General features: G+C 45.4%; 1 protein-coding gene across 4 annotated transcripts in view; it reads left to right on the top strand.

Annotated features, from left to right (window-relative positions):
* Ctps2 (CTP synthase 2) overlaps positions 1–17,302 on the top strand; it is a 68,498-nt gene that overhangs the window by 14,747 nt on the left and 36,449 nt on the right. For all 4 annotated transcript variants that reach the window (XM_063242998.1, XM_023562038.2, XM_063242999.1 and 1 more), the window contains exons 4-13: positions 319–419; positions 5,925–6,041; positions 6,182–6,265; positions 6,847–6,927; positions 7,233–7,384; positions 9,927–10,059; positions 11,493–11,581; positions 12,901–12,995; positions 15,900–15,962; positions 16,064–16,107. In XM_063242998.1, the coding sequence (XP_063099068.1) occupies positions 319–419; positions 5,925–6,041; positions 6,182–6,265; positions 6,847–6,927; positions 7,233–7,384; positions 9,927–10,059; positions 11,493–11,581; positions 12,901–12,995; positions 15,900–15,962; positions 16,064–16,107 (959 nt within the window). The remainder of the gene's footprint in view (positions 1–318; positions 420–5,924; positions 6,042–6,181; positions 6,266–6,846; positions 6,928–7,232; positions 7,385–9,926; positions 10,060–11,492; positions 11,582–12,900; positions 12,996–15,899; positions 15,963–16,063; positions 16,108–17,302) is intronic.

The raw sequence follows: 17,302 nt of genomic DNA, 5'->3' as shown, positions 1-17,302 counted from the left end.
CACTACGTAGTCTGAGCTGGCCCTGCACAGCCTAGTGATCCTCCTATCTCAGCTTCCTGTGTCTTCCAGTCACAATTGTGCATCACTGCACCCAGCTGCTTTGTTTCTTGATCTCTTTGACTGGTTAGTGTCGCTTATAAAGGCCCAATATTAAGAGACTCCCACCAAATTAGGGCATGCTATTGTCATGAGGGAAGATGGTCACAGAGGCCCTGGAGCTGGTCTAATTTGTGGATTACTTGGGTGGTTCTGGAGGTCTGGGGTACTTTCCTCAATGGTGGGCATGAGTGAGCTTCAGTGTGTGACTTCTTTCTGCAGTTGTCCCCCACATCACCGATGCCATCCAAGAATGGGTTATGAATCAGTCTAAGGTACCAGTGGATGGGAACATGGAAGAGCCCCAGATCTGTGTCATAGAGGTAAGCACGAGGCCTTCCATTCTAAGTGTGTGTGCTGCTGTCTCACCTCCTGCTCTGCAGCACTTGGCGGCAGGTGCAGACAGATGACCCCAGGCTACAGGACCAGGTCTAGAAGCTAGGGCAGCCTAGTTAACCCTTTCCTTGCGATCACCAGTCAGTGGACAAGTAAGGCAGTAATTGCATGAACTCCTGGGGCATGAGGAGCTCAGAGGTCAGTGTTAGGACTGGGCTTGCATCGGGCATAGTTTGGCTGTCAGAAGCTTGCAAGTGGCCCTGGCTGTATGTGGCAGAATATGTTGCAGTGCACATTGTTAGTATTTTCAAAGTGCTTTCGGAGATTGAGTTAGGAAGTCAGGTGGTAGAAAAGAGAAGTGAGTTTCAACTAAGAGAAGTGTGTTTCAATTTAAGGAAAGAAGAGCATGCTTAATGCCAGGTGTGCTGCACGGTCATAATCCCACCACTCTAGGGAGGCTGAGGCAGGAGGGTCACCACCAGTTTGAGGCCAGTCTGGGCTATATAGTGAGGCCCTGTCTTGAAAAAAAAACAGAAATAAGCGGGGAGGGGGATAAATAATGGGCATAATGAGAATACCTAACTCATTCTTTTGAGAATTAAATAAATCTCTACACTTAGTACTTAGAATGGTATCAGAAATATGAGAAGTGCTTAGAAATTACTAGCTAGGGCTGGGAACATAGCTCAGAAGTGGATTCCTGTCTAGCATGAGTTGAGACCCTGGATTCCATTTCCAGTGCCCTGCCCCCAAATTATTAGCTAGTATTAAGATGCCCGTATGGCTTTGGGTACATTAGTCAGCACTTCAGTGTACTCGCCAGTAACAATATGGTAATAATGTAGTATTATAATAAGAAGTTGAGAAAACACAGTTGTTGAAACGATTTCATGCCATAGTATAAAGCATTTAGTAATGCCTGGCATTTAGGAGGTGCTCAATCAATATACTTTAGCCAGCTGGGTGCACATCTGTAATACCAGCTACTCAAGAGGCTGAGGCAGGGGCCTCATGGGTAACATAGTAAGACCCTGTTTCAAAGAAACAAAACTAAGCCAGGTATGGTGGTGCACGCCCATAATCCCAGCACTACACAGTGAGTTCAAGACTAGCTTGAACTGCATAGTAAGACCGTGTCTCAAAACCAAAGCCATATACATACTAACTGCTACTGTTGTAATTAGAAACACTTGCAGATAAATATGCTGCATGGAAGCATCATTGTGTTAGTGGTATAGCTGATAAATATAAATGTAAGCTGGGTGATGGAGCCCATGTGCGCAATCCCAGCACAGTAAAGGCTGAGGTAAGAAGATTGTTGGGAGTTCAAGGTGAGCCTGAATTACAAAGTAAGACTGTGTCTCAAAAAAAAAATCTAAATGCATTGAACCATACTAAGTATGTGTTATACTACTAGAACTGTGTGGCTGGCTGATCAACAAACATGATATAAATATATAATGTAATGTTCTATACAAAATTTTTAAAAAAGTCCTTTTAAAAACAAATACAATTTTTAGTTGTTTTTTTTTTTGAAACAAAATTTCACTACACAACTATTTGTAAGAGGACAATATGTAATCATCAACTTAGTGATTTCTTACTGTTCATTTTTTTCTTTGAAAGTATGTATTATTTCTACCTGTTTTCTGTTTTGTTTAGTCTTTCTTTAAATAAAATAAAACAAAAGAAAAAAGATTTCACTTTGTAGTTCAGGCTGGACTTACACTCACTATGTAGCCCAGGCTGGCCTTAAACTCATGGTGATTCTCCTGCCTCAGCCTCCCAAGTGCTGGAATTATAGGTGTGCATCACCATGCCTGCTTCTCTGATTGTTTCTTCCATACCAGTTTACATTAAGGAAAAAGGAAATGCTTCTTTTCTAATTTTTATGATTTTTTTTGGGGTGGCAATTGAACCCAGGGCTACATGCATGTTTGGCAAGTGCTAACACAATGAATCTTCTATAGCATGATATTTACCTGCAAATGTTTCTAATGACATTAATCACAGCTAGACATGTGTAGTTTAGTTTTGGTGCTATTGCCCCAGCCCCAGGCTGTTGTTTTTGAGAATCATCTTGGAACTAAGCTTTTATGTTTCATTCTGGGGTAAGTGCAACTTACTTTGTCACCTTTTTACAAAGAAGTATTCCACAGATTCACAGTCTTAATTGTTTTGGTGGTATGTGTCTGTAATCCCTGCTACTTAAGAAGCTGAGGCAGGAGGATCACTTGAGTCTAGAAGTTGAAGACAGCCTGGGGAACATAGTGAGATCACCATCTTAAAGAAAAAAGAGCAAAGAAGGGAGAAGAAGGAAGAAGGAGACAAGAAATGGGAAGAGGAGGAGGAGGAGGAGGAAGAGGAGGAGGAAGAGGAGGAAGAGGAGGAAGAGGAGGAGGAGGAGGAGGAGGAGGAAGAGGAGGAGGAGGAGGAGGAAGAGGAGGAGGAGGAGGAGGAGGAGGAGGAGGAGGAGGGGGAGGAGGGGGAGGAGGGGGAGGAGGAGGAGGAGGAGGAGGAGGAGGAGGAGGAGGAGGAGGAGGAGGAGGAGGTAGAACTGTGGCAAAGTGGTCCTAGCACTCTGGGAGGCTGAGGCAGGAGGATTGTAAATTGAAGGCCAACGAGAGTTTCTCCCTGCAGCTGTTGGGCAGGCACTGTCTGGTGCTCCAGGTAAGTCAGGTTCAGTCCTCTGCTGTGTCTGCACACTACTCACAGGGCTTCTGGAGTGACTTGGTTCTCAAGGGAAGGGGCTGTTGTCATCAGAATCTCTGCAGGTTAGGTCCCCAATTTCCTGAAGCTGGGGAGCGAACAGGCTTTGTTCATTTTAGGCCAGGTCATTGAAGCACAAACTAGAGGTCATTTATACCTGGCATGGTTAAAAGAATAAAAGTTTGGGGCCAGGGATTTAGCTCAGTGGCTTAAGTGCCTGCCTGGCAAGCACAAGGTCATGAGTTTAATCCCCAGTACAAAAATTTTAAAAAGGTTGTCTTCCAATAGGAAGATTCCTTCCATAAAATGTTTCATTTGGTTTTTGAGACAGGGTCTCGAGTTGTAGTGCAGGCTAGCCTTGAGCTCACTGTGTAGCTCAAGATGGCCTGGAACTCACGGCAATCTGCTGATACCAACAGACTAAAGTTTTCTGGACATGTTGGTACCATGATCCCCAGATCTTGCAGAGGCAACTTCTGAAGGAACTGCAGTACCGCCATTGGCCATATGAGGGCAGACGCGAATAACGTTTACAATTTTGGTTTCCTTTTTCTATTCCTTCCTGACTCCCAACCAAAAACCGAAGAGTATTTCTTTTCTTCTCAAAAACAAAATTTTGTTTCCATTAGATTTTTTTGTCTTTTTGAGACAGGGTCTTGCTGTGCAGTTCAGGCTGGCCTTGAGCTCACTTTGTAGCCTAGGTCTCAAACTTGCAATGATCCTCCTGCCTCAGCTTCCCGAGTGCTGGGATTACAGGCATGAGCCACCACGCTCGGCTCCATTAGATTCTTGTGTCTTGTGGTTACTGATACCCCCAACCCGTCTCCACCAAGTTCCTGATTGCCTATGATGTATATGTTTTTGCTTCTTGGAATTTCATAATAAGGTTTATTACTCTCTTACAGTAAAGTCATATCATATATTCTTACCTGTTTGTGGGAAGAGGAAGCTTAAATTCTAATTTCTTTGTTTTTTTGAAACAGGGTCTCACTATGTAGTTCAGCCTGTTTAGCCCAGGCTGGCCTTGAACTCGTGATAAGCCTCCTGCCTTAGCCTCCCAAGGACTAGGCTCGCAGGTGTGAGCCACCAGCCCAGCTCTCTGATTATGTTTTGTTGTATGAATCAAAGTTAGTGAAAACTGATCTCTTCCACAGTGAGGCGATTTTCAGTGTATCTGGTGTGGTCCCATTGGGGTTTTGGTCACTTTCAGAGGCCTCTGTCCATCCCAGTCACTGCCCCAGGTGGTGGTCACAGAGTACCAGGCACAGGCTGAGCTACCGGCTGCAGCTCAGCCGGGCAGGAAGGCTGGAATCATGGTGATTGCTAGCTGGGTTGTTGTAAAGTGCATGTGGGGCGCTGTGCTAGGGAGCAACGTGCAGCCAGAGATGAGGGCCCTTGGAAAGGACCCCCATCTTGGCTGAGGCTGTGAGTGAAGAGGGGTGATTCGGGGCAGGAAGGAGGACGGGGCTCAGACAAGGGCCTTGTACTTGCTATGCACCTGGCGCTCCACCACTAAGGTATAGCCCCAAACTCATGCTTGGAACTTTTTACTCTTCATTTACTTACTTACTGTTTTCTTTTTTGAGACAGATTTTTGCTATGCAGTCAGGCTGGCCTTGAATTCACTATGTAGCCCAGACTGGCTTCAAGCTCACAGTAATCCTCCTGCCTCAGCCTCCTGAGTGCTAGGATTGCATCATGTACCACTCAGGTTCTGCTGCTGCTTATTATTTAACTTTGTGTTGTTTTCCTGGTCATACTCTGAGCTATTTAGGAGAAGATTGTCTTAAATATGTCCCAGCCCTTCACTTACAGTGTTGACCATGTACCATAGTAGGACCCTTAAGTGCTAAAGAATTTTATTTTAGTTTTAATTTTTAATTTTGTTTTGTGGCACTGAGGATTGAACCCAGAGCCTTTGCGTTGAGATATTTCCCCAGCCCTTTTCATTTTTGAGACAGGGTCTTACTAAGTCACTAAGCTATCCAAGCTGGGCTGGAATTTGTGATCCTCCTGCCTCAGCCTCCCTTGTTGGTGCAATTAGCAGCGTGTGCCACCATGCCCACATAGATAATTTTAAGATCTATGTGATTGACTTTATTTAATATGATGAGAATGAATGGGTTAAGGTGAATTTTCTGTTACTCTAAAGCAAAAAGCTTTAAGTAACCTTATTGGAAATACATTGTAAAGTAAAGTTGACATTTATTGAAGGATTATGCTGCCAGGCATATTCATGGGGGTTTTGCTACTATTTGTTTCAGAAAACCAGCATATTTTAATAATAGGAATTGACATTGAAAGGAGCCTGCTCAAATACAGCAGGCAAGGCAAGAGGGTGGGAGAGAGACAGAGACAGAGACAGAGAGAGAGAGAAAAAAAAAATAATGAGGGAGAGGGTGGGGAGGATGCTCACAATTTACATCTGGGGATCCAGGCAGAGCCAATAGCTGTCACTTCTATGGTACTGTCCCTGGGTTAGAGTTCGACCTGCCAACTGGGGCCATTTGTTGAAATGAGCTTATCATTCTCCTCTGTTTTAAGTTACCCAGGCTGGGCTTGAACTTGCCACCCTTTTGTCTCGGCCTCCCAGAGTGCTGGATCCGAGACCTGTGCCACCATGACGATCAGATCCATTGTAAGCATCTAATTCAGTGGCGTGGTGCACTGGCAAGCTTTTGTTCTTGTGCAGACATGGGCATTCATGGTAGGAAGGCATTTGCTACTTGTGTGCCACGGAAGATGTTTGCTCATTGCCAGTTGCTTCTGTCTTCTCTTCCCAGCTGGGCGGCACCATCGGAGACATTGAGGGGATGCCGTTCGTGGAAGCCTTCAGACAGTTCCAGTTCAAGGCAAAGAGAGAGAATTTCTACAACATTCATGTCAGCCTGGTCCCGCAGGTGGGCTTCGCACATGTGTGTGCCCGGCCACCTGGCCCACCTTTCCTATGATGCTTTGTGGCCCTTGTTGGGCATGGGGGCTGCCACTTACCCCGAAGAGCTGGACCCACAGGGTATTGACAGGACCCATTCCTTTTTAGCCCAGCGCCACCAAGGAACAGAAAACCAAGCCCACGCAGAACAGTGTCCGTGCGCTGAGGGGCCTGGGGCTGTCCCCAGATCTGGTGAGTGAGTGCTGTGGGCATCTTGGAGGATTACCTCCATGTTTTTTATTTTATTTTATTTTATTTTTTTGTACTAGGAATTGAACTCAGGATCTTGTGTTTACTTATGCTGCTGAGCTATATCTCTGGCCCAGTTTTTTTTTTTGAGACAGTGTCTTGCCATGTAGCTTGGTCCAGCCTTGAACTTACAATGTAGCTCAGGCTGGTCTTGAACTCACAGTGATCCTCCTGTCTCAGTCTCACAAGTACTGGGATGACAAGCATGCACCACTATGCTTGGGTATTTATTTTAATTTACTATTCTTTTTTGGGGGAGTGGAGTGGGGAAGGGTCTCAGGATGTAGTTCAGACTAGCCTGAAACTCACTATGTAGCCCAGGCTTTCCTCAAACTCATGGTGATCCTCATGCCTCAGCTTCCTGAGTCTTGGTCTCCTGCATTTTGCTGGGCTTCCAGTCCTGAGGGCCCGGGGTGACTGGTGTACCCTCACCTGGGCTCCTTGAGGTGGGAGAACTGGACACAGTGGCCAGTGACAGGGCCACTCAGCTCCTATTTGCTGAACGAGCAAACTCACCCCAACAGATTGTCTGCCGGAGTTCCACGCCCATTGAGATGGCTGTGAAGGAGAAGATTTCCATGTTTTGTCATGTGAACCCTGAACAGGTTAGTGCTTGCAGCTCTTTACTGAGCTGTATCCCCAGGCCCTTAAAATTTTTTTTTTTTTAAATTGAATTCTGAGACAAAATCTTATTAAGTCATTAAGTTGCCTGGGTTGAGCTCTATCTTGTGATCCTCCTGCTTCAGCCTCCTGAGTGCTGGGATCTCAGGTGTGTGCCACCCCACCCGGCTTGTTGGTGTCCTTCCGTGCATCAGCAGAATTAAACTGTCAGTTGCTCCTGAGCTGGGCTGCCTTCCCGAGGCCCACCTGAGCTGCCTGTCTCAGCAGCCTGTTCTGTCCCGGCCGGCAGGTCATGTGTATCCACGACGTATCTTCCACCTACCGCGTGCCCGTGCTCCTGGAACAGCAGGGCATCGTGAAGCACTTGAAGGAGCGGCTGGACCTGCCCGTGAGCAACGACTCGAGCAGCCTGCTGCTGAAGTGGGGTAACATGGCTGACAGGTGGGCCCGGCGGCACTGCGGAGTACTCAGTTCCCCCACCCCTGCCCTCCAGGGCCCCATGTGTTTGCATGTGACATGCTGCCGCACCTGAGAGAGGTTTGCTGTATTCCTTGCAGATTTCTACAGCCTTTGACTTTCTGGACTTAAACCAAAGTGAATTAAAAGAATTTGGGCTTTAGATGGAATTTTATTTTTTTATTTAGGGAGGATTTTGATTTGTTTCTTGGTTTCTGCATATTTTGTCATTTTAAATGTTCGTTACATTTTATTTTTAGGATTTATCTAATGTTTTCTTCTCTCTCTTTTTTTGACTTGTATTAGTACATGTTTGCAGTATATAATGATTACATTCTCAGCCAATAATTTCTTTTCTTTTTGATACCAGGAATTGAACTTATGACCTTGAGCTTGCCAGGCAGGTGCTGTGCTGCTGAGCTATATCCCCAGCTCAGCTAATATTTTCTAAAGAAAATAATTTTCTTTCTTTTTTTTTTGTTTGAGATAGAGCCTGGCTATGTAGTTATAACCTCAACTTCTAGCAGTTCTCCTGCCTCAGCCTCCTGAGTGCTGGGATTAGAGGCCCATGCCACCAGGCCAAGTGCTTTTATACTTTTTAAAGCCAAACACATTTGATGTTGGTACTAAGCTCCCTGCAGCTGCTGTACTAAATTACTGTAGCGGTTTGTACTGTCTCATTCTTGGGAGTCACAAGGCCCAAGTCAAGGTCTCCGAAGCTCAGTCCTCAGTCTGCTCTGGGATCTGCTGGCTGCCTGATGTCTTGGGGTGCTTGACTTACAGCTACACCTCTCTAACGTCTACTCTGCCTGCATACTGCCTTCTCGACATCTCCCTTCCTCCTCTCTTGTAAGGTTTGGGTGTGGTGGTGGCGCATGTCTATTATCCTAGCACTTGGGAGGCTGAAGCAGGATTGCTGTGAGTCTGAGGCCAGCCTGGGCTACATAGTGAGACTCTGTCTAAAAAAACCAACAAAACAAGACAAACAAACAAGCATCGGTGGGCTAGGGATATAACTTAGTGGCACAAGTGACTTCCTGGCAAGGGGACGGTCCTGAGTTCAATTCCCGGTACAAAAAAAGAAATAGGAGAGCTGGCTTGGGACTTGAGGTCAGAGTGGCACCCCTGTCCTGCCATGGGACATGCGACTCCTTCCCTGTGGCAGCAGCTTCTTGTAGCACCGCAGGCTGGCCTTGCACATTTTGGGTGGCCATGGGCAGAAGACAGGGTGCGTGGTGCAAAGGGGGCCACCCTGGGAAGTGTGGCCACCGAGCGATTCTCCCTCCTGGCATGCTGGGACCTGTGAATGCAAGGAGTAGAGGACAGTTAGCACAGGAATGAGGGCAAGGGAGAGAGGCCCGGCCAGCTGCCCCCGGAAAGGAAGCCCTGTCTCTCCCTCTGCCTGTGCCTCTGCTTGTTTCTGCACCCTCTCCTGAGAGGAAGTGTGAGGCTAAGCAGCTGCATTCTCTGGGGCAGTGACAACTTCAGGCAGGAGTTAAAGCATTTTTGCCTGAGAGAGGGTCTCACTGTACAGTTCAGGCTGGCCTCAAACTCACGGCAGTCCTTCTGCTTCAGCCTCCTGAGTGCCACCATGTACTTGCCCTCTTGTGGCTGTGATAGGAGCAACAGCTTCCTCCTTGAGGTACTGTGTCCCTGAGGTGTTTGGGGAAGGGCTGGCGCCACATTTGCATTTCATAACTAATCCCAGAGCACAGCTGTGTCGTGTCTTGTGCTGTGAACAGAGTTCCTGACAAAAGTGGCATCATACATTGCATCTCTCGTGGAGCACTGTGCTGGAGTGTCCTGTGTAGAGTGGAACTTTCTCAGAAAAATGATGGCAGTGGTTAGTAGTATTTCAAACAGTTCTCCTAGCACTATTCTTCAGGTATGCCTTGGAGGCCAGCTAGGAGCGGAAGCATTGGAAACAGAGATGTTCTGAACCAGTTTCTCCTACAGTGTCGCCTTCCCGAAGTTCCAGTTGGAATGTTTCCTGTTGACCTCAGGAGCTCTTTCTTCTGCAGTGTCACACTATAAACTCATTGACGAACAGCTCGTCACATGAACAGTGTTTATGAGGTGGCTTTTTACATTTTGTATTTGGAGTGCTTTTTTTCTCTGAGCAACTCCAATATCCATCTGTAACTGTTATGTAAGGGATTTCTTCAGATTTTGATACGTATTTGGTGAACAGATTTTGGTAGTTTTGGGGGGAGACTAAGTCAAGTTTACCATGTAGGAATACTGTCTATTCCTAAGGTTTAAAAAGTGTTCTGAAGCCAAGTGTGATGGCCCACACCTGTAATCCTAGCACGTGGGAGGCTGAGGCAGGAGGATCGCCACAAGTTCGAGACCAGCCTGGGGTTACATAGTGAGTTCAAGGCCAGCCCAAACTGCAGAGTGAGAAGACTCTGTCTCCAAAACAAACAAACAAACAAAAAAATAAAACGAAGTGCCCCAGGATAAAAGTGGTGGCTGCCGTTGCTGCTTGTGAGGTCAGTTAAACATGTATAAACTTTGTGCGTTGCAGGTATGAAAGGCTGCAGAAGATCTGCTCCATTGCCCTAGTCGGGAAATACACCAAGCTCCGGGACTGCTACGCGTCTGTGTTCAAAGCTCTGGAGCACTCGGCCCTGGCCATCAACCACAAACTCAACCTCATGGTGAGTCCCGCCTGGCCCCACAGCACGCTCTGAGAGGCAGGTAATGTGGAAGGGCCCAGAGACACCCCAGGACAGGGGTCACTAGTGATGTCTTGGGCCTCAGTACGCGCTCCCAGTGAAGTGAAGTCAGCCTCTGACTGCAGAGAAAGCAGCAGGGGGAGCCGGTAGGCAGTGTGAACCCCACGCCACAGCCTCCCAGCCTCATGCCCTTCTCCCCGACTGATCCCATCTCTCCTCTCACTTAGCAGAGCCTCTTTGGAGGTGTCCTCTCTTTCCTTGGACATTTTAAACCCTCTCCACCTTCCTTAGCTCCTACACACCTCTCTGTCCCTCCCAACACACACACACACACACACACACACACACACACACACACACACATCCCTGATGCTTGCACTTAGCTTTCTTTCTTTGGTATTTTGAGACAGGGTCTCACTGTGTAGTCCAGGCTGACCTTGAACTCACTCTGTAGCTCAGCTGACTCAAAATCGCAGGGATCCTCCTGCCTCAGCCTGCTGAGTGCTGGGATGACAGGTGTGTACTACCACACTCAATTTTCTTGCTTATCTTAATTCTCCTCCATCTGGGACTTAGGGGTTTGGATCTCATCTTTCTAGAGATCTCCTAGGCTCTCCGTCCTTCCTTTCCTCTCTGCAGCAGTCAGTGGTGGCTTCCAGGTGGCTCCTGTTACTTAGAACCCTTTTCTTTCTTCTGGTCTGGCCACGATCACGCTCTGGCAGTGGTGTCTGTTTACTTAGTTACATAATCTTCCAGGAGGACTATAAAGGCCACTGAACAGAATGGGTCTTTCTGTCCCCAGTGTCCCGTGCAGCAGTTGCATGGTAAGTACAGTAAGGTTTTCCAGCTTTCTGATGTGTTAAGGCGACCACATGGCCACACTGTCCTTGCTGTGAGCATAAAATAGCTTTGTGTCCCATGGTTTTACCCAGCAGGGCTGATACCAGCACCCTGAGCATTGTTTTCAGTCCCAACAAGGAGCTGACTTTTCCACGTCCTAAAAGTTGATTGTCAGTCATAAGGAAAACTTGAAAGTACGTGTAGAACTAGCTATCATAGGCAGTGGTGCCTCAGTTCACAAACTCATTTCTCTCCATGATTCTGGTCGCAAACTGAACTGGATGAGAACGGAAGCAAATTTCTCCATCAGACCTGCATTGAACCTGACTATTGAAAGGGGTTTGGCTTTCGTGCTATTCGGTTTGCCACCAGAATCCCAACCCTTTCCACGCAGCTCCGCATCTGGCTTGTGCAGGGCTGACTGTGCCAGGATTGTGGAGTGTGGGGCACGGGGCAGACTCCATGTGCGGCCGTCTCGGTTCTGCAGCATGATGGAGCATCTGTGTGGGTTCGGGTAGCTCTGTGCCACCGGCTGTGCCCTTCTCATTGTCCATTTCCATGCTGTGTCCCTCTAGTACATAGACTCCATCGACCTGGAGCAGGACACCAAGGTCCAGGACCCGGTGAAGTTCAATGAAGCTTGGCAGAAGCTATGCATGGCTGAGTGAGTCTAAGCATGAGGCAGAGCTGGGCACTGGCAGGAGCATGCGCATGTGCTGCTGTGACACTAGCCACTGGCCACATGACCCACCAGGGGGGATGACCTGGGGGGTGAGTGTGTGTTGATGTTCCCTAGAGAGACAGATGTACAGAGTGCACACAGTTCAGAGTGCACACAGTTCAGGTATAAGAGGGATACCGTTCCTCTCTTGATTTTTGTTTAAATTTGTTTTGGATACGGGAAGTCAAAATCACGACCTCATGCTTGCCAGGCAGGCACTGTGCCACTGAGCTCTGTCCCCTTGTTTATTTACTTATTTTTTAAGATAAGGTCTCACTATTGAGTGTAGGCTGCCTTTGTAGCCCAGGCTGGCCTCCAACTTGCAGTGATCCTCCTGCCTCTGCTTCCCTAGTGCTGGATTAAAAGCCATGAACCACCATGCCTGGCTTCATGAGCCATTATTTCTAATGCTGTGATATTGTTCACATGCCCTGAAGCCTGCCCTCATAGAGTGCACGACTCAGTGGTTTCTGCCTGTTCACAAGGCTGTGCAGCCATTGCCACCACTTGCTTTGTACTCTGATTTGCTAAATCATGGGCAGAGCTATTGGGAGCAGCACTGTTCCACAAGGGTAGCAAGCCCTTCCTGGGTGGTCCCTGTCATCTTGGTCACCTGGCACTGTTGGGCTAGAACAGTGATGGTGAACCTTTTAGAACTTTCAGTGATACAAATAGCCCACTGCTGCATGCATGCCATGGAGTTTGCCACTGTGGAACTAGAAGGTCTCTAGTCAGGGATTTTTTTTTTTTTTTTTTTTTTTTTTTTGCCAGGCAAGCGTTGTATCAGTGAGCTATATTCCCGGCTAGCCAGGAAGTTTTCACTCACCACCAATTAATTAACAGTTCAAATCTAAGGCTGATTCTTACCAATCTAATTGGTTTTGATTACATAACAGATTTTTAAATTGAATTGTTTTATTTTTGGAATTAGCTATGTAGCCCAGGAGGGCCCCTACCTTACAGCCTGTCCCAGAGCCAGGATCACAGGCGTGTGCTGCCAGGCACTGTACCTGGAAGTGTCATGGAGGTGCCTGAGAAGTCATCACAGCTTGCTCATGGGGGGGAGGGTGCAGGCACTACATGCCTGTGGGCGATGGCACTGTGGTTGGGGCAGTGGACCTACAGCAGGTACATGTCAGGGTGCCAGACACAGGTGTGCCGGGCTCTGGTGTGGGCTCAGTAGCGTGATCGGTCACACACACAAGCGTTAGCAGTAAGAATAATGCCTGACCTCACTTAGCATCTTTTTGTGCTGATTTCAGTGGTGTTCTTGTGCCTGGAGGCTTTGGACTCAGAGGAACGCTGGGAAAAATCCAGGCGATTTCTTGGGCAAGGACAAGAAAGATTCCTTTTCTGGGTAAAATTCATGTCTATTGATTCATGTTTATGAATTTTTTAATGCAGTGTCAGGGATTGAACCCAGACCCTTTACACTGAGCTACATCCCTAGCCCTTTTTATGTTGTTTGAGACAGAGTCTTGCTAAGCTGCTAAATTGCCCAGGCTGGCCTCAGACTGTGATCTTTCTGCCTCAGCCTCCCAGAATGCTGGGATTACAGGCCTGCACCACCACACTTGGCAAGTTTATAGAACTTTTTTGTTTTGTTTTTTGAGACAGGGCCTCCCTATATAGATCTGGCTACCCTTAAACTCAAAATGGTATGTAGCTCAAGCTGGCCTCAAACTGGTGATGATCCTCCTGCCATCATGCCTGGCTGAGTGTATTAGCTTTCTGACACTTAATAGTGGTCACACTTATTAAAGTTTGTGATTGTGAAGCTGTGAACTTCAATTTGACAGTTAGGTACCAAATAATCTGCTGCAGGGGTTAGCAAATCATCTTAAGACCAAACCTGGCTTGTGGGCTGTTTCTATAAAGTTGTATTGGAACACAGACATACCAGTTTCTTGGCATATGTTTGAACAGCAGCATTGGAGACCATACAGATTGCAAAACTTAGATTATTTGTTGTCAAATACTTTACAGATAAAATTGGCTCCCCTAGGAGAACTTGTACTATCCTGGAGGAAATATCTGAGTGGCCATGATTGGGGAGAGGTCTCTGCCTCAGTTTCCTTTTTCCAATTTCCTCCCCAACCTGTCCTCTCAACTACTGCAAGCAGACAGGCTGCTTTACCAGAGGTTGAAACTTGTATACTCATTCCAGAGAAGATAATATAGCAAGAGCAGCTCATGCCTTAGGTGTGGCTCTGGTAGAATGCAGTAGAGTCCATTTCTTTTGTTATTTTAAGAGACAAAGTGTGTTGCCCAGGCTGACCCGAAACATGGGCTTAAGCATTCCTCCTGCCTCAGCCTCCTGAGTAACTAAGATTAGAGTCACACCTGGCAGACTTGGGGCTTTTGAGTGCCCTCAGTTAAACTGCGAAGCCTGGTGTCTGGCCAGATGAGCCCAGCCCTTGCTGTGCTATGTACATCCCTGGGGCTGGGAAGTCAGCACTGGGGCCCATGAGGGGTGGCCTTGCCCCAGGCTCTGTGGCCTTTTACTGTCTGCAGATGGTTTCTGTGCCCATTGCATGACCCTTGCTGAGCTTCCTGGATGCAGCCCTGGAGACCCCTTTACAAAAATGCTGCATCACCTTACTACTTGTTAGCTCCTGCTGCGGTGTCAGCTCATTGGGCCCTCGTTTTCTATCTAAACTTGGTTTCATCTGAGTGTGGTTAAAGTGCCTAAAATAATGCTCACCTTGTAATAGAAGAATTTGTGTGCTGGGTGTGGTGGCATATGTCTGCTATCCCAGCACTCAGGAGGCTGAGGCAGGAGGATTGCTGTGAGTTTGAGGCCAGACTGGGCTATATTAGCAAGAACCTGTCTCAAAAAACAATGAGTGACAACAGAAATGAGACAGAGAAGATTGGATGATAGGAACAGCTTTTTTTGGAGAAAATGACATCTTAATAGGTAATGCTGATTTAGTACCATCTTGTTTTGAAGTCTCATCTAGCTTTTGTTCTTCTGTCTCCAATGGTCTAAACAGGTTGTATCTTATTGGATTTTACTATGTACGATAGTATAAGAAAAAACCTTTTAAAGACAAGGAGATTATACAGAGACCATTGTTCATTTTCTGTTAGTCGATTCTAAATACTCTATAATGCTGTTATTCTCTTAAATGGATTTACATTGTTTTGATATACTTAATGCTACAGTATATGAAGTTGTACTCAAGGACTTCAGGGAGGGAGTCAATATGGTAACTATTTTTGGGTCAGGATTAGCTGGTGGTGAAACACTATTCTGCTTAAATGGTTATGTTTTGATCTGCCCTGTTTCGCTGTTATGCCCTCTTTTTTTCTCAATCTCCACTCCATTATTTACTTTTTTGTTTTTACCCATTTAATTACAGGGAAAAATATAGCAGGATATAATATAGTAACCCACTTTGACTTTCTATTATCTCGATTTGAAGCCCTGTATTACTCTCACCATCTTGTTTTTGACTGAGGTTCCTATATTCTGTTTTGCTGGATAGTATCAGGTTCGAAAGTTTAGGCATCAGCTGAGAAGATAATGAGATTCATTATAACGCCCATTCTCGTTGACTTTTATCTACTTTTGAAGACCTACAATGTCTCCAATGTTTTGGTTTTGTCGGTTTTATTCTTTACGGTTTTGATCAATTGTATTACAACTAATGATATAGGCAATTCTATTAGAAATAGCGGGAGGCATTAGGGTAACCATTGTTGATCACCTTGTATTATGTTTTTATATTATCTATTATGTCCACCCTTTTGACTTGACCGATTCTGTTCTGTTATGTCACATTTGGTTTTACTCTCTTCCAAAAAAGCAACAAGAACCGTGGGAGCAATGAAACCCAAAATGTGTAATAGTCACTGTACAAAAGAGAGGAAAAGAAAGTGCTCTAAACTATATAACTGCATGTATATTTAAAAGTATAAGATAGAAAATGATATCACAGAGTTTTATTGGATCATTGAACAGAACTGTTTGCAGTATCATTGGTGGAATGTCCACTCTACAAGCTTTAATTTTGTGACTTGAACAATTATTTCTAAGATGGCAATATGTAATCCATTAACTAGTGATTTCCTACTGCGCATTTTTTTATTCTGTAAATCTGTATAACTTGTACCCCTTCACTGTTTTTTTTCTTTCTTTTCTTTTCTCCTTAAATAAAAATTAAAAAAAAAAAAAACAATGAGTGAATAAATAAAATTTCAAAAGCAAATAAATTCCCCTGTGTCCATTTGTTGATATATGTGTTCTTTACAATAGGAGTCTGCCTTGGGATGCAGCTGGCGGTGATAGAGTTCGCAAGGAACTGCCTGGACATGAAAGGTGAATCCAAGGCTGGCTGGTGACCATTCACTTACAGAACTTTGTCCCTTACAATATTTGCAGCAGCACCTGTAACTTTATGAACTCTTTTTAATCTCCAGATGCCAATTCCACGGAGTTTGAGCCCGGCACCCCAGTCCCTTTGGTAAGTGGCCTGCTTATTTTTCTGGTCTAGTTACTGTTGTTTGGCTTTCAGCTTTGCTTCAATGCATAAAAGGGGATTGTTAATTTTACTTGCCGTGCCAGAACATTTAAAATGCGATATGAATTGATTATTATCTATTATATTTATATCACACTGCTTTGCTCTCAGTGGTCTGTCTCATCTTCTATGCCTGGAGAAAAGACACAGTCCTGAACTGATTTCTCTCTGCCACAGCTTTCAGGCTTAATGTTTAGGAAAGGAGTCAATTGGCTGTGATGACAATTTATAACAGCTAATATAAATAAATGAGCTGTCCTGTCTCCAGACTCGTCCCCGGCCTATTTTCCACATTGGTGGCCATCTATCTGTCTAAAACAAAAGTGACAACCATTCTGCTGCTGGTCCTCATCTTCAGCCAATTTCTTTTCCCCTCAAATACTCAAGCTGGGTATGGTGGCTCACCCTTGTAATCCCAGCACTTGGGAGGCTGAGGCAGGAGGAGCATCACAAATTGGAGGTCAGCCTAAGCTATTCAGCGAGACCGTGTCTCAAAAAACACAACAAAATAAAACAAAACAAAAAAGTAGGTAAATGTGTTTGTCTCTCTGTAATTCCCCCGCTTCCCGGAGGTTCCCTCTGTGGAAGGACGTGGAAGTGCTCTTCATGCTTTTTTATGGCATTCAGCTTAAGCCATAAAGAGCCATCGCTTCCCAGCCCCGCAGTACTTTTGAATCCTAGGTTCCAACAGCCTGATGCCAGCAAAGACTTCTTTATCTGGCTTTAATAGAAATGGGTTTCCATTCTGTTAGCTGGTTCTAAATACTCTACAATGTTTTCATCAACTTGAATGGTGTTACACTGTCTTGATATGTTTGATGCTATAGCATATGAAGTTATATTCAAATATTTCAAGGAAAAAGACACTATGGTAACTACTATTAAGTTGGGTTATTTGGTGGTGAAGCACTAGGTTGCTGAAACTGTCATGCTTTGACCTGTATTGTTATGTTGTTATGTCCTCTTTTATCTCAACCTCTCCCTTATTCATTAAAAAAATATTTAATTTTTAAAAAATTTTTCTTTTTTAAACTAAGGAGAAAAAAATCAAAAAAACTAGCAGGATATATTATAGTAACTTTTTTGATTTCCTATTAACTTGATTTGAAGTCCTGTAATACTCCCACTATCTTGTTTT

Source organism: Cavia porcellus, unplaced genomic scaffold, assembly GCF_034190915.1.
Source record: "Cavia porcellus strain 051 isolate PalLab524CR breed Dunkin Hartley unplaced genomic scaffold, mCavPor4.1 scaffold_33, whole genome shotgun sequence".
Classification (NCBI taxonomy): domain Eukaryota; kingdom Metazoa; phylum Chordata; class Mammalia; order Rodentia; family Caviidae; genus Cavia; species Cavia porcellus.
Note: the sequence above shows the minus strand (reverse complement) of the source record. Positions and strands in the feature narration are given on the sequence as shown.